This window comes from Sceloporus undulatus, chromosome 6, assembly GCF_019175285.1.
Source record: "Sceloporus undulatus isolate JIND9_A2432 ecotype Alabama chromosome 6, SceUnd_v1.1, whole genome shotgun sequence".
Taxonomy (NCBI): domain Eukaryota; kingdom Metazoa; phylum Chordata; class Lepidosauria; order Squamata; family Phrynosomatidae; genus Sceloporus; species Sceloporus undulatus.
The window spans coordinates 7,408,856-7,435,052 of record NC_056527.1 but is presented as its reverse complement, the minus strand read 5'-3'; the positions used below and the strand labels follow the sequence as shown (position 1 = coordinate 7,435,052).

General features: G+C 41.8%; 1 protein-coding gene across 4 annotated transcripts in view; it reads left to right on the top strand.

Annotated features, from left to right (window-relative positions):
• LOC121934750 (mitogen-activated protein kinase kinase kinase 3-like) overlaps nucleotides 1-26,197 on the top strand; it is a 99,912-nt gene that overhangs the window by 58,504 nt on the left and 15,211 nt on the right. For all 4 annotated transcript variants that reach the window (XM_042475551.1, XM_042475554.1, XM_042475553.1 and 1 more), the window contains exons 4-10: nucleotides 8,698-8,741; nucleotides 9,605-9,704; nucleotides 14,965-15,078; nucleotides 16,901-17,012; nucleotides 21,619-21,752; nucleotides 23,492-23,565; nucleotides 24,860-24,927. In XM_042475551.1, the coding sequence (XP_042331485.1) occupies nucleotides 8,698-8,741; nucleotides 9,605-9,704; nucleotides 14,965-15,078; nucleotides 16,901-17,012; nucleotides 21,619-21,752; nucleotides 23,492-23,565; nucleotides 24,860-24,927 (646 nt within the window). The remainder of the gene's footprint in view (nucleotides 1-8,697; nucleotides 8,742-9,604; nucleotides 9,705-14,964; nucleotides 15,079-16,900; nucleotides 17,013-21,618; nucleotides 21,753-23,491; nucleotides 23,566-24,859; nucleotides 24,928-26,197) is intronic.

Genomic DNA, 26,197 nt, shown 5'->3' with positions numbered 1-26,197 from the left:
GTGACCTCACTCCCCTTCCAGCCTCCTCTTGGTCATGTTGTTTGGGGAATTCTACAAGACGCAGTCTAAAAAAGGATTTCCCCCCAAGTTGTTCTAGGAAAGGGCTGCTTTCCTCTTCTAAGCAGTGGCAGGGGTTGGCACAGACATGGCTTAATGCATCCATGGGTATTTCCCACTCTTGTGTCAGGCCTCTGGCTGCCTGTTATCCAAGATGCATCAAATGCTTCTGTCTTGATTGGGTTCTCTTTTGTGATGAGCTACACACAGAAAATGGTTGGTTCCTCTTTATGTCCAGTCCAGCTTTGTCATAACAGCTATCTTCAAATATCTGAAGGAATGTCACGTAGAAGATGGGGTGATCTTGTTTTCTCCTGCTCCAGAGACCAGAACATGAATCAGTGGATTCAAATTACAAGAAAAGAGGTTCTGCAGAAACATTAGGAAGAACCTTTTTACAGTGGTTAGAGAGATTGTTTTAGAGACTGCTGTACTTTCCATCTTTGGGGATTTTAAACAGAGGTTGAATGGGCATATTTCAGTAGTGCTTTAGTTGTGTATTCTTGCATGTCAGAATGGGGTTGAACTGGATGCCCTTGTGGTCTCTTCCAATTCTATGACTGCATTCTCTGGGTTTCATTATATGCAGCAGGGAATGCTGCATGAGATCATGATGCACCTCATTCAGAGAGGCTTTGTTATTTCTCTGATTTTTCCAACATTGCCCCTAATCAAAACCAGCTGATATTTAGTGAACATTGTGGAGAGGTTTGTTACTTGCTCTCTCTGTGTGTGCATACACAGGGGCACACATGGACACAGGCAACTACATGTACATCAAAATATCAGTCATCATAGCCCCCCCCCCCCATGTGGCAAGTCCATCTCTTTCTTGGTGTTGTTTTCAAAGGTATAGCCACGTTAGTCTACTGAATCAGTATGTAGAGAGATCTTGTAGCAGCCTTAGAAACTGACTCAAAGAAAGAAGTTGATTTATTTTCATTAAAAAAATGAAGCACCACTTCTACCTTTTGTTCAGTGTGGAACAAGGAAAGGTTATTTGGGTAAAATCAAATTTTAGTCCCAAATATAGTAGTGAATCTATGAGAACTTGAATAAGTGTTGTTTTACCACTTCTCATTGATGCAGTGGATCTGCTTCAGTTGGAACAAACAATTTGATTTAGGCCTTGGACAACAATTCTCAGAAACTTCTAGTCACCATTGTACTTATTATTATTATTAACCTTTATTTATAAAGTGCTGTAAATTTACACAGTGCTGTACATACAATCTTTTTAATTGGATGGTTCCCTGCCCTCAGGCTTACAATCTAAAAAGACACGGCACAAAGGGAGTGGGGATGGGGAGGGGGCATCTCTAGTAGGATAATACATATAAAATACATAGCAATACAGGAAATTATTCAATAAAACAGACAACAAAGAAACATCAAATAGCAAGTGACAGTTATGCAATGCCTGGGAAGGCTTCTCTGAACAGGATGGTCTTCATCTCCTTTTTGAAGCTGGTTAAAGTGATGGCCCTTGCTTGCGGGGGAAGAAGGTTCCAGGAGTGAGGGGCAGCGAGTGAGAAGGAGCATTTTTATGAATTATATATCCCTAAAAATCTGCTGATGAGTTAGAACACTTTTTTAAATTTTCAAGTTTTAACTTAAACTGTTAAGTTTTCAGTTTCTTTTTTTTTTTAAATCATTTTTCAGCCAATTAAACTGTTCAGTGTTGCAGCCTTATGAAAAAGATTTGGGGCAAGCAAAGAACTAAGACTAACAGTGCATATGAATGATTAATGTACATGCATGATTACGGTGAGAAGTAAACCCCATGTGGTATAGTAGTTTGAGCATTGGACAACGACTCTGAAGACCAGAGTTTAATTCCCTATTCAGCCATGGAAAGCCACTGGAGAAATTTGGCCAAGTCACATATTCTCAGCCCCAGAAAACCCCATGATGGATTCACTTTATGGTCAGAAAGAATTTGAAGGCACACAACAATGACAACAAAGCTCCATGTAAATGTGTGTAGGATTGCCTCCAAATTTGCTTCCTCCTTTTTCCAAAAGTGAAAAGGACTGGCACCTCTGTCCTTCTTTGCTTCTGTCTGCCTGGTTTATTGGGCATCTGCCCTTCTCATCCCTTTATGTTGTTGAAGTTAATAGAAAGATAGAATCATAGAGTTGGAAGAGACCACAAGGGCCAGCCAGTCCAAACCTCTGCCATGCAGTAACTCACAATTGAAGCTCAGCCTGTGACAGATGGCCATCCTGCCTCTGCTTAAAAACCTCTAAAGAAGGAGACTCCAGCACACTCCAAGGCAGTGAGTTCCACAGTCAAACAGCCCTTACTGTCAGGAAGTTCCTCTTAATGTTGAGGTGGAATCTCTTCTCCTGTAGCTTGCATCCATTGCTCCGTGTCTTATTCTCTGGAGCAGCAGAAAAGAAGCTTGCTCCTTCCTCAATATGACATCCCTTCAAATATTTAAACAGGGCTATCATAACACCTCTTAAATGTTTCTTCTCCGGGCTAAACATCCCCAGCTCCCTAAGTCAATCCTCATAAGGCATGGTTTCCAAGCCTTTCACCATTTTGGTCATCCTCCTCTGGACATGATCCAGCTTGTCAACATCCTGGACACAGTGTTCCAGGTGAGGCCTGGATATATTAGGTTTTTGCCACCATGTCCCTTTTCTGAACACATGGATCCATGTTATTTGCCCTGGCAAACAGAATAAAACAAAACCCTGGCTTGTCCTGATCCACAAAAACGACAGCTCTGCTGCCACCACCTCCTGAGAACCTCTTTCAGATGGACATCCAAGTCTTCCAGAGTTTCTCCGAGAAGTGACCGTCCTTGCCCAATGATGGAATTTCATCACATTTTAACAAGATGTTCTGGCCTGGACGGCATGTCCGAGTACATTTCTAATTGCCCTGTGTACCAGCAGATGGACTGCCACACACCTAGCAAAAGCTGTTTTTGGCAAGGCCACCACAAGCTTACTACAAATCCTGTTATTACTTCCATGAACCCAATCATAGGAAAAAGACAATTGGCTAAGAGCTGTTCACTAAGGAAGTGATTGACACAACAACAACAGCAGCAACAAAATTAAACCCTTGTAACAATAAACTTTATTTTAAAATGTACAGCTCTGACACAAAAAGAGCGATCATCCCCTTATTAAGTTACCATTATAATGCTGCTCCTCCTTCTTCCTCTTTTTCTCTTATGACCTTATTCTCTGATGTCTTCCAAAGTGATGTGTTTGTAAATTAAAAAACAACATAAAAATAAATTTAAACACGAATTTTAATACTGTACCAATGTTCATTAAAAACAATGGCAAAAGCCAATTTCAAAGCCATTTTAAAAGACCCAAGCCTTAGTTTTATCTTTGTTATTGAGGAAAGGAACTATTACTAGTGAAAATATTTCTACCTACTTGCTTCCAAGATCTGACAAAGCCCTGTCCCTTCCCATAGGTCAAGAGCTGTCCCTTAATGTGCATTATGCTCTTTTAATAAATAGGAGTTTTAACATATTTATTTGGAGAACCAGCCCTTTCCCAAGGGGATATTGTTGCCTGTGGTGTCCTTAAGAAGTATGGCCCATTACTAACCACATATTTGAGAGTACAGTTGGCCCTCTACATTTGCAGCTTTGGCTTTTGTGGATTGGATTATTTGCAGTTTTGATTAATACAGCCAGCCCTCCTTATCCATGGATTTTTTATCTATGGATTCAAGCATCCATGGCTTGAGAATATTCAAAAAATGTATAAATTCCAAATAGAAAACCTTCATTTTGCTATTTTATACAAGAGACACCATTTTGCTATGCCATTGTATTTAATGGGACTTGAGCATCCATGGATTTTGTTATCCACAGGGGCTCCTGGAACCAAACTCCAGCAGATAACAAGGACCCACTGTATGTTGTTGTTGTTGTTGTTGTTGTTGTTGTTATTGTTATTATTATTATTATTAACCTTTATTTATAAAGCGCTGTAAATTTACACAGCGCTGTACATACAATCTTTTTAATTGTTCTCTCTAGGAATCTCTAGGTCCTCCAGTGCAGCTCTGCCAGATGTTGACCATAGAATTGCAGTGGAGAACCTAGACATTCCTAGAGAAAACACTTGTCTAGGCATTTTTAGGTCCTCCAGCATGATTTTATGATTAACCTCTGCCCACGGAGTTGCACTGGATGACCTGGAGATTCCTCGGGAGGTATTCTCTTAGGTAAAAAGAATAGTGTTCTTCTATTTGTGGTTTTTCTACATTCACGGGGGGTCCTTCACCTCTAACCCCAGCAAATGGGAAGAGACCACTGTATAAATGTTTGAGCATTGGACTGTGACTCTGGAGACCAGGGTTCGAATCCCCACTCAGCCATGGAAACCCACTGGATGACCTTGGACATGTTCCATTCTCTCAGCCACAGAGGAGGGCAGTGGCAAACCTGCTGTGAACAAATCTTGCCAAGAAAAGCCAGTGATAGGCTCACCTTAGGGTTGCCATATGTAAAAAAAATGACTTGCAGGCACACAACAACAACAAATTTTATTTTGCCTGTCCTTTCAAGACTAACTTTTATTAGTGTTTAGCCCAGTAGAACAAAGAGCTAGCAATGCAAAATCCACAGAATCTGGTCAGTCAGAACTTGTGTCCCTCGCACCCACTCCTGGGTTGCTCTTCTCACAGCAGATCTTTTGGCCTCTTTTCTCAAATGGTTGTTTTTCTAGCAAGTAATACTTGAGTGCGGGGGAAGCTTAAGCCTAGTGAAGTTTTTTCCTTCCCTCCTGAACCATCTGGCTCACTGGTTTTTCTCTCCTTGCCAGCCAAGTCCTGTTATGTGAGGCGGCTGGTCTGTTTGCATTGGCTCCCATCCAGAGGAGGTCACTGTTGTTGTTATTGTTTCATTCTGAAGCAAAAGGATGCAGTCATTATTTTCCCCCTCTTCTGGGGCTCTTTTGGGGCTGTTTTCGCACAAGTGATTTCGCGATTTCTCAATTTCCAGCAACAAGTTGTTCCTAAACAAGCATTTCTGATCAGCGAAAAAACTGCATCAGGTCTGGAGGGATGAATAGCCATGCACACTTGCACAGCAAAGTGAGTGGTGCATGGAGTACAAAACTTGAGTTTTTGCAAATGGGCAAATATAGGCATACTCCCTGCAAAGTTGTGCAATCACACTGAAGATTTTCAGACACATTGCACTTATCCAGGATTTAACCTATGACAATCCAGGAATGCTCCAGCAACAAACCATTCCCTGGGAAGTTCTGGGAATGGTTTGTTGCTGGGGCGTTGCTGGATCTTCATGAGTTAAGTCCTGCATAAGCATGACATTGTCTGGAAATCCTCAGCACGATCACATGACTTTGCCGGAAGTATGCCTTTTTCTTCCCTGATTTCCCCCCATCTGATAATCTCTGAGGATTTAGAATTCAAAGTGACATCTAGATGAAGGACTAGATGAATCTATAACTCCTTTAAGCAGAAACACACTTTGTATGCAAGATATCTTGGGTTCAGTCCTGGGCATCTCCAGGTAGGGCTGGGATTTTCCTCCACCTGAAACATTCAGTACCTGTTTGCATGCTTAACAACCACTGAAACTCCTGCTAAGGATAGGGGCAAAGCCTACTATGGATATTTTGGCTGAAAGCAATGATTGAGTAGTGAACCTGGGCATGCATAGACGAGTACTGACTTGCACAGTTCTTTCATATCCATCTCTAAACCTGCTGTCAGGAGTAGATGTTGTTAGGCAGCTGCTGAGGCCACAGCCCAGTATGGGATATCCTGCCACTTGCTAGGGATTCCTGGGTCTAGTGCTGCTACTCTTCCTCATCTTCTCTGCTGGTGCTTCTACATCTGCCCTCTCCAAACAATGACAAAAATGAGGGATACACTACTGAAAGGATGGGGAACTTGTTTCAGCCTGAGAGCCAAATTCAGTTTCTGAAGGTGGAGCAGATTTCATTGGTGGGTAAGACCAGAAGCAGAGGGAGACCAAAAAATGCCAGCACATTTTTATCTTTATGCAATCTTTACTGCTAGTTACCATGAATTCGGAGGGGTATTTCAACTTCTCAGAATGGGAATTAATCCATACCAAAGCAGGGAAATGATGGCACGATATTTTCCTGGTAGATCTCACCTCGAAGGGTGAGATCTGTGCTCCAGAAGGGCCAAATTTAGTTCCAAGGCTCCTCTCCTTGGATATAGGCAGCTCTGCCATGGAAAGGAGGGGAAAAGAGGATAGATTGAGCCTTTTCCAAAGGCTCCCATGAACCAAGAACTCAAACTGTTCCTTCCTGACATGGGATGGGTTTATTTCTGATTACAGGTTGAGTCTTCTTTATCTGAAATGCTTGGGACCAGAAATATTCTGGATTTTGGATTTGTTTTTTTGTTTTTTTGATTTTGGAATATTTTTATATTGTATATATCTTGGAGGTGGGACCCACGTCTAAACACAAAATTCATTTATGTTTCATATCCACCTTATACCCATAGCCTAAAGATAATTTTATAAACAATATTTTAAATAATTTTGTGCACGGAGCGAAGTTTTTGTACATTGAACCATCTGAAAGCAAAGGTGTCACTATCTCAGCCACCCGTCAAAATAAATTTTGGATTGTGGAGCATTTTGGATTTTGGAATTCCAACCTATGTTTACAAAGTCAAATTTCGGATTTCAAGAAATTACCTTTTTGGAAAAACAGGTGTGGGAAACCAGGAGAGGGATTTTGTCTCTTCATGCCTCTAGAAGTTGCGACCAGAAGTAATTCTTTCAGTTCTGGTTTCAGATGAATATTTTTTAAAGAGTTGGCTGGGAGGGGTTGGGGTATGTGTGTAAAGGCAAACCATGGCTCCTGAAGCAGCAGTTTGTCATTTGGGGTGACTGGAAGAGTCTATGGAGAGCATGAGCCTGGTGGGACATGTTTTCTCCTCTCCGCTGGAAACAGTCACACATAGCCTGCTAATCCATCTTTCCTCTTCCATTCAAGTCCTCTCATTGCTACAAGATTTTCTCAGTACAGTAGTATAAGATTGGGCTGTGGAAACTGCTGGTCATGCTCTCGCTGAAGCTAGAGTGAAAGATAAGAAGTGTTTTCAGGAAGAGACTTTACTTGCTCACCCATCTAGGAATTCTACTTTTTAGATACAAATAGTGTGTGGCTAATCTTTCCAAGCTGTGCTTCACTCCAGGGGATGGGATGTGTGTATGTGTGTGTGTATATATATTTCCATCCTCAAAAGAAACGAAGGAAGAAGGAGAGATGAGGCTATAATTTATTTTTGCACACTTAAAAAAAATCTATTAATAGTGGAGAACTCCCACCAACCAATTAAGAGCGGAGAACTCCCAACTATTGTGCAGAACAGTTTCATGCTCCATGAGATGTGGATGCTTTCCAGCCAACCCATGCCTGTAGAGTAAAAGGTAGAATCTCAAGACTGCTCCCATACCGGTTGATCATGGCTTGAGAATTTATAGTTTTTTGGGCTATGTGGCCATGTTCTAGAAGAGTTTCTTCCTGACGTTTCGCCAGCATCTGTGGCTGGCATCTTCTGAACATGGCAACATAGCCCGAAAAACCCACAAAAAACTATGGATGCCAGTCACGAAAGCCTTCGACTTCACGCTTGAGAATTTGTTGGAAAGTAGATTGTTCTCAGAGACCAATTTACAGTGTTTTAACTTGTATTGTTGTTGTTAAGTGTCTTCAAGTCAACTTTGACTTATAGCAACCCTAGGAATGAGAGACCAAGTCACCCTGCATGACAGCCCTGCTAAAGCCATGCAGACTTGGAGAACCCAAATGGCCTAGCTAACTGTACACTGGGAATTTTTTAGGATGTCACATAGTAGCTGTCACCAGTGATCCCTGGCAATGATCCAGAGTTTAGGAAGAGTTACTTTTTTTACATTAGAATTCCCAGATCCCCCCAGCAATATGGCTAGTGGCATGAGTTCCTGGTAGATTCTGGTTATAGTTCAAAAAAGTAACATTTCAAAGCTGTACTGAGATTTCAGCAGAGGCTCAAATACCTGTCTTTTTTAAAGACACCTGCAGATAATGAATAATGAACAGAAAAGAGCTTAGTTTGTAAGAACATAGGAAGAGCCCTACTGGATGAGATCCAAGGTTAGGAAAGGCAATTAAGTACAGTATTCTGTTCACACAGTGGCCAAGTAGTTGCCAGAATGGGAAGCCCACTAGTAGGACATGGGTGCAACCACACCTTTCCTTTACATTGCCCTTGAGGGTGTTCTAAGTGGTTGCCACACCTTTTCTTATCTCTTCATATGCTTTTAAAGGTTTTTATTAGTTTTTTATTATTTTTCCCATAGTGTAGATGAAGGAGATAGGTGTGAGAGAGTGGTGTGCCTGACAAAGCCAGAAAATGGAGTGATCCTCAGCATCTTCCTGTACTGCAAGTCCCAGCAGCCCTAGCCAACATAATTAATTATGAGGAATACTGGGAGCTGTAATGCAGCAACATGAAGCTGTGTAATTCCCACAACTGGCCTAAGGTCCCTGAGTGAGTTCATGACATAGGAGGTTATTTGAACCCTTGACTTCTAGATTACTCTCTTCAACATCTCACTGCATTACTTCTGCATTTAGTGGTTTTCTGTCTCTTTTCCTTCCATAGTTGCGGAATGCCAGAATTAAATTTGAACATGATGGAGAGAAAAGGTTCGTATCTAGCTGCATCCAAATGGAAACATGGTTATGTTTGTTAGCTTATAGAATCCCCAAAGTACAACTTCCCTCATCTGTGCATGATAAATTTACTTATTTATAGAACACTTCTGTCCTGCCCTTTATCACAGGATCTTAAGGTGACATACAATATGGACTATCTAAAACATTTCCAATGGTCCTCTTTTTAAAAAACAAAACAAAATCCCTGTGAGAGGGCTGCAAGAACTTGTTTCAATCAAGCCAAATGCAGGCAATGGGCCACATGTGGTGGTTCACCATATAAACCTTCTGGGTTTGCTGCCCGACAGGAGTGAGTTAGGTTTGTATGCCTTCAAAAATGGAAAAGAAGTGTGTTGTATGCAAAACTTGGCAATAACAACTTAAATTCCACTCGTCAAGAACTCATTAGTTATCCCTCTCCCCAGTGAGGTTTAATAAGTTGTTTTATTGGTTAAAAACTCAGTATTGGCATTTGAAAATAACCAGTTTGGTTTTACTAGTTATATGGCAATTCATTTTTCCCTTCTTACAATGAGGCCTAAACAACAGTATTCAGAACCTTCCCTACCACATAATATTTTCAGTCCGTGGCTGAATGCAGGTAACTGAAACTATGAAAAGTAAAACCGTGGATTAAGGTGGACTACTATAATTTAAAAAGTGGGCACCCCAAGCCCTAATTCTGCACCTGAGAGATTGGGCTAATATGTTGTCTTTGGCTGCGTAAGGTAGCAGGATCCTAAAGTTCAGCTGGTTTCATAATCTGGATTCTACCCCCACCCCCCAATGTTTGTTCTTATTAAATGTAGGAGAAATAGTGTTTTAATTAACATCAGACATTTCAATCCCTGCAGAATTATGCAATTCCAGAGGCCAGTTAAATTCAAAGAGGTTCTACAGAAAGTTATGGATGCTTTCGGACAGATGATGGACTTGCATTATGCCAACAATGAGGTATCCTGCTTGCTTTCTTGCTTGCTTGCTTTTCTGCCTGTCCATGTGTATATTTAAAATTCTTTCCTCTTTTTAAGGAAGTTCACAACAGTAAGTTGAAATGATATCCTAAAATACATACAAAATGAAATAGAAAATCATTGGATTCAGAGGTATGAATGCCAAAGAATGCCACTCTTTAAAAAAAAATTATGGTAACTAAATACACTTCAAACAGGTTTATTTTGCAGTCTTCCCTAGAAAGGTCAACACATTGGGCAGAAGGGTCATTGCTGAGCATTACAGCATGTGTCTTGTATGCAGAGGGTTCCAGATTCAGTTTCTGACATTTCCAGGTTGATAGATCTGAGTGGAAGAGCTAGGAAAGACCCACAGTCTGAAACAATTGCCACACGTTCACCTTCATATAACACAACAAAACATGCATGGTTCAGTTGCTTGAAAGATAGCCTGTTGTGAGTGCAAAATCACTTCTGCTATCAAGGCATGATAGCAGAATCAGCCACAAACTGCAGTTTAAACCTATGATTTCTAGTTGGCTTGCCAGCTCTGGCTTGGATAAACCATGGCTTGTCAGGACATTCTAATCTTCAATTTTAGCTTTTCCCAGCCAGAAACAGGAGCTTACAAAAGGGCCAGAGAGAAACAAACCAAAATTAGGAAAGACAAACCATAGTTTCTTTGGTTATCTGCAATTCAATAAACCATAGTTAACAAAAAAGTAAGTTTATTCTGACATATGAATAACCCAGTACTGAGTTAGCTAGATTCATGTCAGTATGTGACAGCTTCTTATGTTGACATACTCACCAACCACATTTAAAAAAGCAATAAACAAACAAATCATAATGTTGTTGCAGAACTGCTCCAATTGTTAAAAGATTATACAGTAGTGGCAGATGAATAATAATAATAATAATAACAATAATAAATTTTATTTTTATCCCGCTTTTCCACAATGATCAAAGTGGCGTACAGATTAAAATTTCAACATCGAAGCACATACATAGCAATAAAGACAATATATAAAAATATCATGTTAAGATTAGCAGATGTCAGAGCACTAGCAAATAGATAGCAACCACAGCCAGCTTTTCCTCCAGATCACTAGTAAAGGTTTAATTCCCCATTCCATTTTGGTAGCTTATGTCAAGGTAGAAAAAAAATTGTTTGGGGAACAGCAAAACTACTACACCAGTCTTAATTATGATTATTTTATTAGTTTATTTAGATACTGCTGGTTCTTCTCTGCCTCAGAGGCAAGGAGGACAGCAGTTAAGATGGAGGCAGGCTCTTTGATGTGCTTCTGGGGTTAGGCATGGTTGAGCTGTGCCTGCCTCTGTGTTAAACATTATATACAAACCTTCACATCTGACTTGCACAGCATTTGAAAGCCAAACCCTCATGGACTTAAAAAGCCTGACAGCACAGAAATGTTTTCACCTGCCGTCAAAAGGAGAGCAGGGATGAGTCCATCCTGGCCTCTCTAGGGAGGGAGTTCCTGAGCCTGGGAGCAGCCACCAAGAAGGCCCTCTCCCTTGTTCACACTAAATGAGCCTGAGAAAGTGGTGGACCTCTTCTGATGAACTTAATGCTCTAGTGGGCTCATAAAGGAATCACATTATATCTGCCTTTAGCTCACGAGTTCTTGAAAAGCTTGAAAAGCACAGGGACTAGCAAACTGATGAATCAGCATCCGTCGGGTTCCCTCCTCTCCTCCCCCCCCCCATGCTTGTTAACTTAGTTATTCACTTTACTGGCTGCAGGAAAGCTGTGCTCCATTTCCTGAGCCTGCAACCTGCCAACTCACTCTCTGGTTTACGTGTGTCTATATTTAGGCTAGCGTCTGGTAGAGAACATCCATGTACGCTGCTGCCTTGCTGGCAGATTTAGCCAAAACCTCTTCACCAGATTCAAGCAACCGGTGGAGGCCAACCTAAATAGTGCCCTGAGGGCAATGTTCAGCCTACCTTTTGGCTGTTTTTGGAGGCCAGGCATAGGGGTGCATGGAACATTATGACCCTGGAAAACAGCCTTACAAGGATGCAGGACATTGCATTCCAAGCAGAGGCAGATTTTGGAAAGGTTAGGAATTTGGAAATGCTGGGGGAGGAGTGGCATTAGAACCAGTCATGGAGTTGTCCCAACAGTTTAGATCCAAATTCCAGAGTAGAATGAAGTGGATGAAAAGACATCCAAGTACAGAGTGTAGTCTTGTAAAGGGGTTGTGTAGAAGGTAAACTGGGGTCTTGGTAATGCAAAACAGAATCATGGAACACTACAGCAGAGAGGGATAAAAATATAATTTGGCCTAAGCCTCCACCAGAAGGAAAACATGTTTTAAAGAAGGAATTTCCAGGAGGTAGTGATTTTAATTTGTTGCATCAAAAACAACAAGAGATGGTCTTGTTGTTACCATATTGTAAGGCGGCCTGACACAGATGCATTGAAAAGGTAAGGTAATAAATCTAATACCTTTATGTATACTGCAGCCAAGTTTTCTTAGGGACTTCATGGTGCGATGTTAGTAAATGGCCATAACTCCTTACCTCCCTACATAGTGTCTGCAACAATGTCCTGGTCACCAGCATTTAAATGGAATTAAAATACCAATAACATTAAAAGCAATTTAAAGCATACTATTAAAAATAATGCATCCTGCATTGGAGACTATGATTTGTAACGATGATGATGATGATGATGATGATGATGTGAGCCAGCGTGGTGAAAGTGGTTTGAGGGTTGGGCTATCACTCTGAAGATAAGGGTTCAAATCCCAGCAAGACACACTCTCTCAGCCTCAGAGGATAGCAGTGGCAAACCCCCTCTGAAGAAACTTGCCAAGGAAATCCCATGATAGGTTAGCCTTAGGGTTGCTATAAGTTGGAAATGACTTGAAGGTGCATGACAACATATATGTCTCTGACATGCTATGCCACTTTTCTAGTGAATTGTGTTGATGTGTATCAGGGTGTTCTGACACACACTGCACAATGGGGCACTCTGTAAGACACTCTGATATAATAATAATTTGTTTTTTAATTATTTTTTGGTTTTGTTTTATTTATATACCGCTTTTCCAAAGATCATAGCGGTGAACAGCAAGTAAGCTAATTAGCAAGTAAACTAATTTGCCCCCAACAGTCTGGGTACTCATATTAACGACCTCGGAAGGATGCAAGCCTGAGTTGAGCTTGGGCCCTTTTGCTGGTCTTGAACTCGCAACCTTGTGGTTTTGAGTGCATGGCTGCAGTACAGGCATTTAACCACTGCGCCACCAGGGCTCCTGTAGTGGAGGTCCCCATTGCACAATGGGACCCATGGCAGTATGGCAGCTCCACTTGCATAAAGATTCCAAATATGATAACTGACCCTCTGGACTCAGGAATCTGATGCAGAGGAGTTGGATTGCAAGGAGTTTCTCACTCCAGACAACTCCCTTTCTGAATCAGAGAAACTGGTGGCTGAACCTGCTAAGAGGCTCCCTCCTGAATAGGACTTGAGAGACACTGAAATGATACCCTACTGCCCTTTGAAGTGCAGCAAAGCGACAAGCACATGAACTGCTCAGAAGATGTTACTAATCAATGTACTAGCAATCCAGAGGTATGGAAATTCACTAGCATTCCACCATGTTGCCTCCTCTATGTGCACCTTGGAGTTGTCTGAGTTAGAAGACTAGACTTGAGCATGCTTCTGCATCATTTATTGCATGTATGACCCCACCTTGCAGTGTACTTGCAATGGCAAATTTAAAAACAACAGAATGGAGACTAAGTAGTACAGAACAGAATGGAGACCATCTGAATAAGGACTCCCAACCATGGGACCCCAGATATTGTTGAAGGACAACTTCCAGGAACCCTGTCCATTAGCTGGGGATTCTGGGAGTTGTAGTCCAACAATATTGGGTAAGCCATAGCTGGGTACCCTATAGCCACAAGCAAAATCAGTTGAGCAGGTCAAAGAGCAGATGAAATAAATAAATCTTGGACAGGGGGCAAAGAGCAATGAAGGAAAGGAGACCAGATAGATCTTTCAATGCAAAATATTCCACAGCCTAGAGATGATCACAGCACAAGTGACTCCTTTGTGTAGGCCTCCTGAGTAATAGGAGGCAGCCCAAAAGCTGGGAGTTGTACCTAGTAATGGCAGGCAGCTCACAGGTGAGCAGCTACCTGGACTTGCAGAAACAATTAATTATTAAATAAATATCTAATTGAATCTGAATCAATTCTCAGGGCACGTTACTAATCCTCTCTCAACATTCAACTGTATTCCTGCAGCAAAGTTGTTTGGAAGCAGCTGTCTTATCTGCTTTTAAACAAAGAAGCTAAGAAAGTAGTCCTCAAGATCTACTAAGCGTAGCTCTACATGGCCAGAAATACTCCGGGCTGCGTCCAGAGTATTCTGGCCCCAAAGCTGCCCTGAATTCCCCCCGTTACCTCTGGACTCCAGAATGATGCCAGGCAGCTGTCTACACACTTGTCTTGTTGTTTGACCAGTGCCACCACCGCTGGCATGAGTCGCTCCCTCTGAGGTCAAACACAAGGTATGCAACCTTGATCATGTGTCTGGACACCTTGTTGTGACCTCAGAGGGAACAACTAGCATCAGTGGTGCTGGTACCAGGCAGCACAGTGGGATGCATGTGCAAACAGGCACCCAACATCACTCCAGAATGCTCTGGAAAATTGTGAGCCAAAGGTAAGTATTTTTAAATCTGGTTTAAGGGAGGGATGCCCCAGATTCATTGCAGAACTGGCTTCACGTCATAAAAACGGTCCACATGAACCCAGGCTTTGGCCCTGCATTGTGTGGACACGGTAAGTGGAAACCAGTTCATTTGGTCTGTATAGACCTGCTCTGAGTTTGAATTTCTGTATCTCTGTACAGCTCCCTCTGTTGATATGTAGGGCATCAGTTTCAGTGCAGTCCTCAAATGTTTTTATTTATGTTTTGCCTTGCCAATCTTCCTTGCAGCTGAGTCAGTGACACTTTGCACCTCTTCTTTTGTAGGCAGTTGTTTTGATAACTTTTATTTGGTTCCTTAGAGGGATGCTATCTTGGAAGAAAAGGTTAAAGCTCCCAGATGTTTGTTTCTGTTTTCCGCCAGAGGCCTCTGATTGCTTTTGCGTTGTCTTGGGTTCAACTGTCCAAATCCCTACCGTTCCCAAGCCCCTGACTGCTCCGCAGCTTCCTCTGTTTGCTCTTGTTTGTAGCTCAGCTGCATCAGCGGTGTTTGTTCAATTTTTTCCAGCTCCTGATTCCCCTGAAATCCCAGGAAGATTTGGACCGAGCGGTGGAACACTTGGATCTCAGCCCTTCTCTCAAGAGCCTGAGAGTGTTTGTGAAAACTCCAAAGAAAACAAATGTGAGCCATTGCCTTTTTAGCCCTCTTCATCTGTGTACAAAGCAAAATGCTGTGTTATTGTTGTAAGAAGTGGAAGAACTCATAAATATGTATCAGATGGCAAGTTTCTTATAAGGGTGTCCTCTTAGAATGGGAATCTGGTTATTTTATTTTTTTTAATCCACTCCTCTGCTTTAAAGCCCATTTTCTTTCTCCATTTTGCCATTTGAACAACTGTAGAATGATGACGGTTACTAGCTGTTCATGTTCTGGTTTGCAGTTGGAAGCCCTCAACGAAAACCTGGCCTATAGGTAACTTATGATCTAATCTGCACTGCAGTTTGCAGTTTGACACCGTTTTAACTGTCATGGCTCCATCCCTGGTGGTACAGTGGTTAAATGCCAGTACTGCAGCGACAAGGTTGTGAGTTCGATCCCAGGCAGGGCTCCAAGGTCCACTCAGCCTTCCATCCTTTCATAGGTCAGTAAAATGAGTACCCAGCTTGTTGGGGCAGTTGCTTTACACATTATAAACCACTTAGGGAGTGCTGGTTTACTGATAAGTGGTATAGAAATGTACTTGCTATTGCTATATTGCTATTGCTATCTTATGGAATTCTGGGATTTGTAGTTTGCTGAAGCACCAGACTCTGACAGAGAAAGCTAAATAGCTCACCAAATCACAAATTGCAGAATTCCATAGCATTGAACCATATCAGCTAAAGCTGTGTCAAACTTGTTTTATTTCTGCAGTGCAGATTAGACCTATGATAGCAATGTAAGAATTATCTTACAGTATCAGACTAAATGTCTGTCTTGGCCAGCAGCCTCTCATGTAGCCTTTATGCCCTGTCTCTGCAACTCCCTTGATGACATTTTCACTTGTTGCTTATGTTTCCAGCACCTAATACTTTGAGATATGTCATGTCAGAACAACAAGATTATATTCAGGTAGCTTGGTTAATGATAAAACCTGTGCCGCCACAAATGGAGTAGGCAAGTTGGTGTTTACCAGTTGTTCTGGAATACACCATGAGCTTCAGCCAGCATGAGCAGTGGTCAGGGATGATGGGAGCTATACTCCAGAACATCTGGAGTCTACCAAATGGCCTACCCCAGTCTAATCATTTTTTTGCTGTTGTTGTTTTTAAAAAAAACCTTTAAGGATCAACCAAGACATGGTATTAATCAATTAGTGTGCACATTTTTGTTATGTAAGCAGGATAATAGTTTGGGGTGTCAATCCCGATCGGGATGAAGATTGCCCACCTCACCCCTAAGATCTGTTTCTTAGGCCAAGGAACAAAGCTGCTTCCTATTGTAAACACCCCCCCCCAAATTCAAATAACACTTTTGCAGGGGGTGGGGTTATTTTCTTGGGATCGCTTTTGGAAGGATGAAAAACGGTACTCCCTACACTCTGTGGTTTTGATCCTGCTTGTTTAGCCTGGAGAAGAGAAGGTTAAGGAATGACATGATGGCCCTCTTTAAATATTTGAAGGGATGTCATATTGACGATGGAGCAAGTGTTTTTCTGCTATTCCAGAGAATAGGACATGGAGCAGTGGATTCAAACTACAGAAAAAGACATCAAACATTAGGAGAAATTTCCTGACAGTAAGAGTTGTGTGACAGTGGAACATTCTGCCTTGGAGAGTAGTAGAGTCTCCTCCTCCGGTGGTTTTTAAAGAGAGGCTGGATGGCCATCACACGGGAGTACTGTCTTTCTGTATGGCAAGGTGTTTGACTGGATGGCCATTGTGGTGTCTTCCAACTCTATGATTCTGTGATCCATCCCTTGAAAGGCAGTGGGACCTACCAACTCCTTTTCTTCCATTTCTAGGCTTTGCAGCCCAACAACAGCAAGCAGCACGAGATGAGAATATCCAAGTCTATGGGAGATATCATGGGGTCCCTGTACAAAGATGCGGAGAGGACACGGAAGCATTCAACAGGTGAGTGACATGAAGCTGAGGTATTTTCTACTCTTCCCGTCAACACGGTGACAAGTTACAAGTCTCCCTTATTAACATGGAATTAACCCTTCAGGCTATTATGGCTAATTCTCATTAACAGGCCTAACATCACAGCTATGGTCAAAAGTGTGACTGCATGGAGCCGCACAGATAGTTGTGCGATCCTCAGCCCTGGACTGCTCTTTTTCTGAACAGAAAAAATAAGAGAAGTGGATTGCCTCATCAGCAAGCCAGAATGAATAAGTGAATTGCCTCCTCAACATGTTTCCAGGAGTGGCAACATACTTTTTAATACACAAAGGGATCTAGTAGCCCCTTTGAGACTAACAAGAATGAAGCTGGTAGCATGAGCTTTTGTAAACTTGAACCTACTTCCTAAGATGCATGTTTTGGATCTCTCACTCCAAAACATGCATCTGAGGAAGTAGATTCAAACCTATGAAAACTCATGCTACCAAATTCTTTCTTTCAGTTAGTCTCAAAGATGCTACAAGGTCCCGTTGCATATGAATTTTGCAGACTAACATGGCTATGTCTTTGAAGACTTTTTACTAGGTCACCTAGTTTTTCCTTTTCTCTCTGGGCATGGTTGAACAGTATTAATTTCCCCCCAAACCAACAAGATGAATTTTTGCCACTTCTGAATGGATTTTATTTCAGGGTTTTTGGCAATCCATGCACCCTCCGTAAGGTTCTGGGCAAAAAATTGGCTCCCCAACTTGCTACAATTGACCTAACAGCACACAGTGGAGAAGCTATACTGAAATTTAACAAGGTCTAACCACCTTTCTGAATGGAAGCTCCCAAATATGTGAACTCTAATGCTTCCTCTGCCTTGAGCCCCACCGTTATAAATTATACAAATTAATTCAGGTGTTCTTAATTGCTGTCAAGCTGACTTTGACTTATGGCAACCCTATGAATGAGAGACCTCCAAGAGCACTGGTCCAGGGTTTTGTTAGTCTCATTTTAGCATACAACCCTATTCTTTGTGCTCGTCTGTTCATGGCAAAACCCCACAGAGGAGTTTCTGCCCACTTTCAGGAATTGTGCTTGGTAGATAGCATGAACCTTCTGGACAGGCTAAGTTTGCTATAAATGCTATCAATGCTACCTGGCCGTCTGTTCTTGCCACAACCTCAGACAACCCAGAAGTGTATATCTTCCAGGGCAATTGGTGGATCCAGTGCTATAGGGGCAGTGAATCTACTCTCAGTTTTAAGGCTTCTGCATCTTGATGGTGTGGGAGCCATCCACTTGCTGGATCTTGTTCACAGCAGAGGTTCAGCACACAGAGAGCTCCTGGGTAAACTGGGGCAGATGCAAGAGAATCAGCCATAGACCTGAGAGTAGAGTTGCTGCCCCCCTGGAAATGGATCCACTGGCTACCCTTGCTGCCTGGTGTGCTTTGGCTATGGGCCCCAGCCTCAGGATGTCATCTGAGAGACTGGGGAATGAAAACCCCATTTGCCATCTAATAATGATAATATTTTGTAAAGTTTTATTATATATGTTGTATTATGGACCACAATAATAACAATAATAAATAATAAAATATTTATTTATATCCCGCCTCTCCCTTCTGGGATCTAGGCGGATAACAACTGTCCAATAAAACAGACAATACAGACAATAATAAAATTTCCCTTATTCCCTTAACCCTCCCTCCTTCTGCTATAAATACACATAAACATCAAGATACAAAACTATTTTTAAGAGAAAGAAAGAAAGAAAGAAAGAAAGAAAGAAAGAAACCTCATTTGCCAGGTATAGCCCATGTTTGAGATATGATCCTGACAGATTGGCCAGAGAGGGAAAGAGGGGCTTCCAGAAATGTTTACTAATGGAAAGAAAGGCTATCTCTTCAGATCTGACCCCATACAGTTGACCCAGCTTATAAGATGTATGCCTGATACAGGTCTGTCTTTTCCAAATAGCTCCCCTCCCCTCCCACAGTCCTTTGCTACATGAGTCATCCAATTCCTGACAGACCTCAGGCTATACATTTTAGACATATATATCATTTTAATTACTAAAACATTTCTCCTTGGTGTTGCTGTTGAGAGTGTGTCCATTATTTTGGGGAGGCAGTTGGATGGTTGTTTCTGAAACAAAATGTGCCGGTCTGCTGTTACATCAAGTCTCTGCAGATGCTTCTTGTACTTGAACAAAGTTAACATTTTGGCTGTTTTTCTTTGAACTGCCAACCCATCTTCTCCTGTCACACCAGCAGACCAAGGAATTTGGAGTTAATGTGAAGTTATTATTGGCAAAAGTCATAAGCCTTCCATCCTTCTATAAAGGGGGAAGTGCTATGCGCAGAGTTCATGGAATCAGTGAAGTTGGGACTGAATTAGGGGAAAACCCAGCATTTTTAGTGCACAATATAAGCATGTTTAAGAGGCATGGAAACTTCCATGATTGTGGATTTGGGCCATTACCTCTAGTACTGACTTGAGAGCTTCTGCAGAATACTGAAAATTAAAATTCTGGATGCAACTATACTGTAGAAATAATGCAGTTTGACACCACTTTAAGTGCTGTAGTGCCATCCTATGGAATCCTGGGATTTACAGTTTTACAAAGACTTTAGCCTCCTCTGGCCAAGAATGCTGGTGCCTCACAAAACTACGAATGTGGGTCAAGCCATGGCAGTGAAAGTGCATTATTTCTACAGTGTAGATTCATCCTTTGTTTTCTTTCAGCAAAGCAACTGTCTAGTCCTCATGGTTATAAGGAGAGGAAAATGCATACACACAGTGTTTTTTTAGAAATGTCTGGAAGGATGGAATGGTGGAAATCCTTTCACTTTGTAAATGTTTTCCCTAGGCTTACTAAAACAGAATGCGCTCATGCGCTCTGTAAGAAGCTGCCTTATACTAATCAGATCACTAGCCTGTCAAGCTCAGTATTGTCAACTCTGATTGGCAATGGTCTTCCAGGGTTTCAGGCCAGATTCTTCCCTAATCCTATCTGGAAATCCTAGATATTTTCTATACCTCTCCCACCCAAATATTCACCAGAACCAACACTTCTTAGCTTCCAAAATGGGGTGAGACTGAATGCATTCATGGTGCTACGATGGAACCTTGAAAGCTAAATTCAAAATTTGATTATGCATTGCAAAATTTAGGATGCTGAGCTTATCCCAGTGTAACTGCAATAAACTTTAAAAACAACTGTAAAGTATGCTCCTGGTGGTGGTTTTTAAGCTTGTGTAATTGCTTTGGGATTGCTGCCAGTGTTTTACTCGGCATGTTCAACTCCCAGTTTGGATGTCCAAAAGCCTCCATGTGTGGCGTTGGACCTTAAAATGTCCCTTGCAGCTCAGCTACATGCACCACTCACATCCTTCTTTCCATTTTTGGACTACATCTCCCAGAAGCATGGGTACAGGCCATGCTGGCTAGGGGATTCTGGGAGCTGTAATCCAAAAAAGGGAGACTTTGTCCATTCTATCTAGCCATGGCCTCTTAAGCATCCCAGGATAGAACTTCCCCTTGTTAGCTACCCATGCTACTAGATCTGCAAGGAATGATGCCAAATGTATGACATTTTCACCATGAGCAGCATTTGGAGGTGGCAAAGCACTAGAGGAAGCCAGGACAAAGCTGTGTTTTTTGAAAGAGTGAAGCTAAGCGAGGTCACCCTGGATCTGGCTGTACATGTCATGCTCTCTGCACGCACTGTATATGAGAATGCCTTTAAGATAACATAGTGGAAAGAAACATTAAAAGGTCCCAGAATATGCCCGCCAGCAGTGGCAGGATCTTGGTGGGACATGTTGTACCTTTAATAGTAAACTAAACCATGGGAGGTCTTGAGTTATTTCTCCAGCCTCACATTTTTTTTCCTCCTTTAATTTTCTCTTCTCTTTCTGTCTCTCTCTGTTTTGGGATATATGTGTGTAAATTATTATCATCCTGCAGATGTCTTCTTCTTCTCCTTCTCCTTCTTTATCAATCCTGCTTGTTACTTGTTTCCATTTGCTATTAATTAATGCATTTCATTAATAACATAAATCATTAATAATAAATAGTGTTAGTGGGTTTTTCAGGCGATGTGGCCATGTTCTAGAAGAGTTCATTCCTGACATTTCACCAGCATCTGTGGCTGGCATCTTCACAGATGCTAGCAAAACATCAGGAATAAACTCTTCTAGAACATGGCCACATAGCCCGAAAAACCCGGCTATGAAAGCCTTCAACTTCACAATTAATAATAAAGTTTATCATTACTATGATGACGATGGTGCAGTATTGTCATTCAAAGAGCTGTGGACTGTGTTGTTTGCCTTTTGACTTCATATTTATTTATTTTTTAGCACAGTACCTTTATATGCCAACTTTCCCCAAGGAGCTCATGGTGATGTGCCCCCTCCACATTTTGTCCTTATAAAGGCAGCAAAGTGGTGTGGCGGCCCTTCAAGATCTCATGGGGGAATAATGGAACCCCTTTGCATCCCAGAGTTGCCATCCCTTACTCAATTTGCAATCCATATGGATTAAGCATATGGTTGGAAGGCATGCATGCACTAATCTCTCACTGGTTTCCTCAGTGCCTTCTCCATCCCTTTCTCTTGCAGGTTCCTTGCACACCGGCCGGAGTTCTCCACCTCCTGGGAGTGTCCCTGAGGAGCAGCAGCAGATTGCTCGGCAGGGTTCCTACACGAGCATCAACAGTGAAGGGGAGTTTATTCCTGAAACTATGGACCAAAATGTAAGGCTGGGCAACTTAGGGAGGGTCAGATCAATTTGCCGGGGAGTAGGCAGCAAGAGTAAAATGAGTGGGTGCCCTATAGCCTTAGTTCTTTATTTCTGAGTACAGTCAGCCCTCCACATTTGTGGCTTTGACTATTGCAGATTTGACTATTTGTGGATTTGATTAATATGTTATCTCTAGGAAATTCTAGATCCTGCAGCATGATTCTATGATCAATTTCTGCTGGAAGTTGACCATAAAGTCATGCTGGAGGACCTAGAGACTCAGAGAGAGAACACTTCTCTAGGCATTTGTAGGTCCCTCCGGCGCAATTCTGTGGTCAACCTCTGCCAGAGTTGCACCGGAAGACCTAAAGATTCCTAGAGAGGTGTTCTCCCAGGTTCATTTTTTTTCATGGGAGTCCTGAACCCCTAAACCCAGTGAATGTGGAGGGCTCACTGTAGATCATCATGAGATTCCTCATAAATAGCTTCCAGCAAGTGCATAAATGGGGCGTCTTAGAACTAATTAAAATCTATAGGCTGTATTGTTCTATATTGCACCAATACACACAAAGGGCTATTTACACTCCCCCCTCCCTCTGTTTAAAAAAGAAAGAAAAATCCTTATCTCTGGAAAGCTAGCCTGTGAGGGAAGAGGATTTTAGAATAACATTCTCCAAGTCATGTTCACTTTCTACATGGAGGCAGGTATTTTAATTCATTCATGTGAGGAATCAGGACGGATTGTATCATATACTCATTTTGAATATCTGGTTGTTAGTGTATCATCACAGAAAGTCAGTTTGTTATTCTTTAGATGTGTGTGTGTGAATATCCACAAGTGACAGATCAAGGAAAGTTAGTAACATTGGGATTATATTTTTGGTAGTGCTTAGGGCAGGTGGCAGCTGGAGGCCCACATTGGCTGGAGATGTGGGGAAGTGGCCCTCCCAGTCCAATGGCAGCTGTCCCCTGCTTGTTCTTCCAGCATCTGACATTGCAGATGTGCAGGATCATGGACACTTTTGGAAAACCACTGGCTGCAATGGCCAGCCTATAACAGATTCTGAATTTTCTGGGCTCTTTGTTCAAACTTCATAATACCTGACGGAAAGTTAGGAGCTCAGTTGGCACGGGGATATATTATTCCTGTAAACCAGTGTTTCCCAAACTTTGGCCTGTGGATCTTTTGGACTTCAACTCCCAGAACCTCTAGCCAGTTTGGCCAAGAACCAGGAATTCTGGGAGCTGAAGTTCAAAACGTCTGGAGGACAAAAGTTTGGGAAACATTGCTATAAATAGATAGTGTTTGCCTGGAAAAGTCTTATTTTTTCACAGAGGAGGTAAGAAAGGGTTTTTGCATGGAACCAAGTAGTTCTGGGATAGAACAAAGGCAAAGGATAGAGCAAAGAAAACGCCCCATTCTACCACAGGGGTTGAAATCATGCAGTCCTCCGGATGTTTTTATTAGATTGCAAGTCCCTAACCAATATAGCGAATGATGAAGAACGTCTGATCTATAAAAGCCCTAGTTGCTGTTCTTGTTGGTAAATTTGAGTGGAATGTCTTTATTTCCATGAGATGCCTTATATTGCGTTTTAGCATTTAAAACTGGTCACAATTATGTTTTTTTTTAATCAACAAACTCTCTTAAAAGCCATTCTGGGTGGATTTGGGCAAATGCTTCTAGCTGTCAAAATGAAATTTAATTGTTGATAAATGTTTATGAGCCTTTCCATCTCTTTTTCTCCAAAGTTGCTGGAATCATTCATCAGTCCAGATGATTCCCTCTCAGGAAGCTGCCAATCTCTGGACAGATCTGTAGACAGGTAAGCCAGATCTGTGGTGTTAAATCCTTCTGCTTTGAGGTAGAGGTACCTGGGGGATCTACTTTCCCATTTCCTGGGGTTGTCATCAGGATGAAGTCCTGATGACTACATAGTTTAGTTTGAAAAAAATTATTTCTTGGACTACATCTCCCAGAACCACTCAGCCAGAATGTCCACTGGATTCCAGTGAGGGGCTATTGGGGGAAAAACTTACTTAGTGGTGGCACCTTACATGTAGCATAACTTTCCTAGAGAGGCTCTCTTAGTGCCCATTCTGTCACCTATTATGTGTCATCCATTATGTATACAGTCATCCCTCCGTTTGTGCGGACTTTGAATCCATGTCCCTCGCTTACTCATGAGGAGCAAATGGAGAGACATAAAAAGGGGGGAGTGCCTCTATTCAAGCCAATAGGGCTTGAATATCGGCAGATTTCCATTTTCGCCGAGGGAGGGGGCGCAGATCGTATCTCTGTGAAAATGGAGGGGTGAGTGTAGTTCAATAAAAATTATCCAATGTTTAAGTTTGGTCAGGCTGTGAGATAATGACTAACCCAGTCTTAGCTGATGAACTGTATAACTAAGTGAGGTTTTCAAACTTGGGTTTCCTTGCTATTACTCCCAATTTTCTATCCATACTTATCTGAAAACTAATATGCTCCTTTCTTCTATATATCTATGAACTGAAATTTTGACATGCTACTTTTTTGGACTATAATTTCCTAAATCCTCATGTCTATGGCGACAGGGAATTCTGGGAGGTATCATCCAAAAAAGTAATGTCTCCAAGCTCTGGACAATGGAAGCCTAAAGATGATGGTGGATGTGCTCATTAAGGTGATATCAACCAGTGCTTTTACTGGGGAAGTGCAGTGGCTAAGAGGTTTACTGAGAGTTCTCTAGTTCAAATCTCACCTATCAGGCTGCTCCTCATCCATGAATCTGCCTGGCAAGGTCTAGTAAAAGGACCACATGGGATGATGTTGTTGCATTATGTTTTTCCTTGCCCACCCTGTGGTTAGCCAACTGCTTCTTTCAGTTATGAGGAGGGTGACCCGTCACATCCAGCATTTGTTTTACAAGACTCTGCCAGAGACACATTTAAGGGGAGAAGCAGGTAAATGGGATTCAGACATCCCTTTTATGGCTAGTCAGTTGAGACGGATGGATGAGATATATCTGCAACAGGGGAATAATAATGTTCACCTGTCTTGCAAGTGTATTGTACATGAATATCTATATAATGCACTGAATGTTGCTGAATCAAATGTAGTGTTTCTGTTCCTTCCTGCAGCCCTCCTTTTAGTCAAACACCTGTTTCAAGAAGGAAGAGAGAAGCCAAAGATAGTCTTGACTGCCTAGGTAAGACTATTGGCCAAAATGAAGCTTGGAGGCTTCCTGAATGCTTGTGATGCCAGAGAATGGCATATCCCTGAGATGTCTCCAACCACAATTTATGTTATTCCATGGGTTTTGCACATCAAAACTATGGAGGCAAATATTTTCTGACATTTAGAGGGGTCAGAGTTTAGGTAAAGCATGCAGCTGCAACACTAGGCTACTGAGCTTGGAGAACGAACATTCAAGAGATCCAAAAAATGCTATATGTAAAACTTATAAATTTCTTTCTTTGGTTGGAGACTTTTGCTGGAGCGTACATGTGCAGCTGGTGAAATCATGGAAAATTTCATCATTGTTATATAGTAATGACCTCTGCTATTAAAAAATGAATACATGGCAGGGGGCCCAGAGGATGAAAAGACAATGTTTGGCTTGATGCAGTGGTGCTGGCCCAGTCCATGATAGATAAGCTTCAAATAAGGCCATGCGGATGTGTGAAGTTTTAATGTGCTCCCCCATGGGGTTGCAACACTCAAGCTTTTTCGTTAAAAGATCTTTCTCCAAAGCATCAATTTGCAGCAACCTATGTACCGTTTGTGTGAACAGATCTCTACATGTTTGACCTCCAGAAGAGGGAAGTTACAAGAAGGAACTGTTGCAATGCTCAGTTGCATGCTTCTCAGAGTAGCCATTGAATAGTGGCTAAATGGCAGGGATGGCACAAGGCACTTTGCTGCTTGAGGCAGAAAATGATGTCCACCCAAGTCAAGGTGCATAGTATCCAAAGTCAGGCAAGGTGTTTTGGCAGCTGTGGAAGAGAATTCAATAAGCAATTTCCTTGCTCCCTTATTATTTATTTATTTATATAGCGCTGTAGATTTGCACAGTGCTGTACATACAAACAATAAAATAGATGCAAGTAAACATGCCCATGGCGTACAATCTAAGAAATAATAGCATAATAAATATAAATAATACATAACAATACAGGAAAGGGTTCAATTTGTTTTTATTTATTTTATTTGTTTTATTTATATACCGCTATTCCAAAGATCATAGCGATGAACAGCAAGTAAGCTAATTAGCAAGTAAGCTAATTTGCCCCCAACAGTCTGGGTACTCATTTTAGCTCCCTCCTCGGAAGGATGCAAGCCTGAGTCGAGCTTGGGCCCTTTTGCTGGTCTTGAACTCGCAACCTTGTGGTTTTGAGTGAATGGCTGCAGTACAGGCATTTAACCACTGCGCCACCAGGGCTTCAATAAAACAGGCAACAAATTAAAAATATCAAATA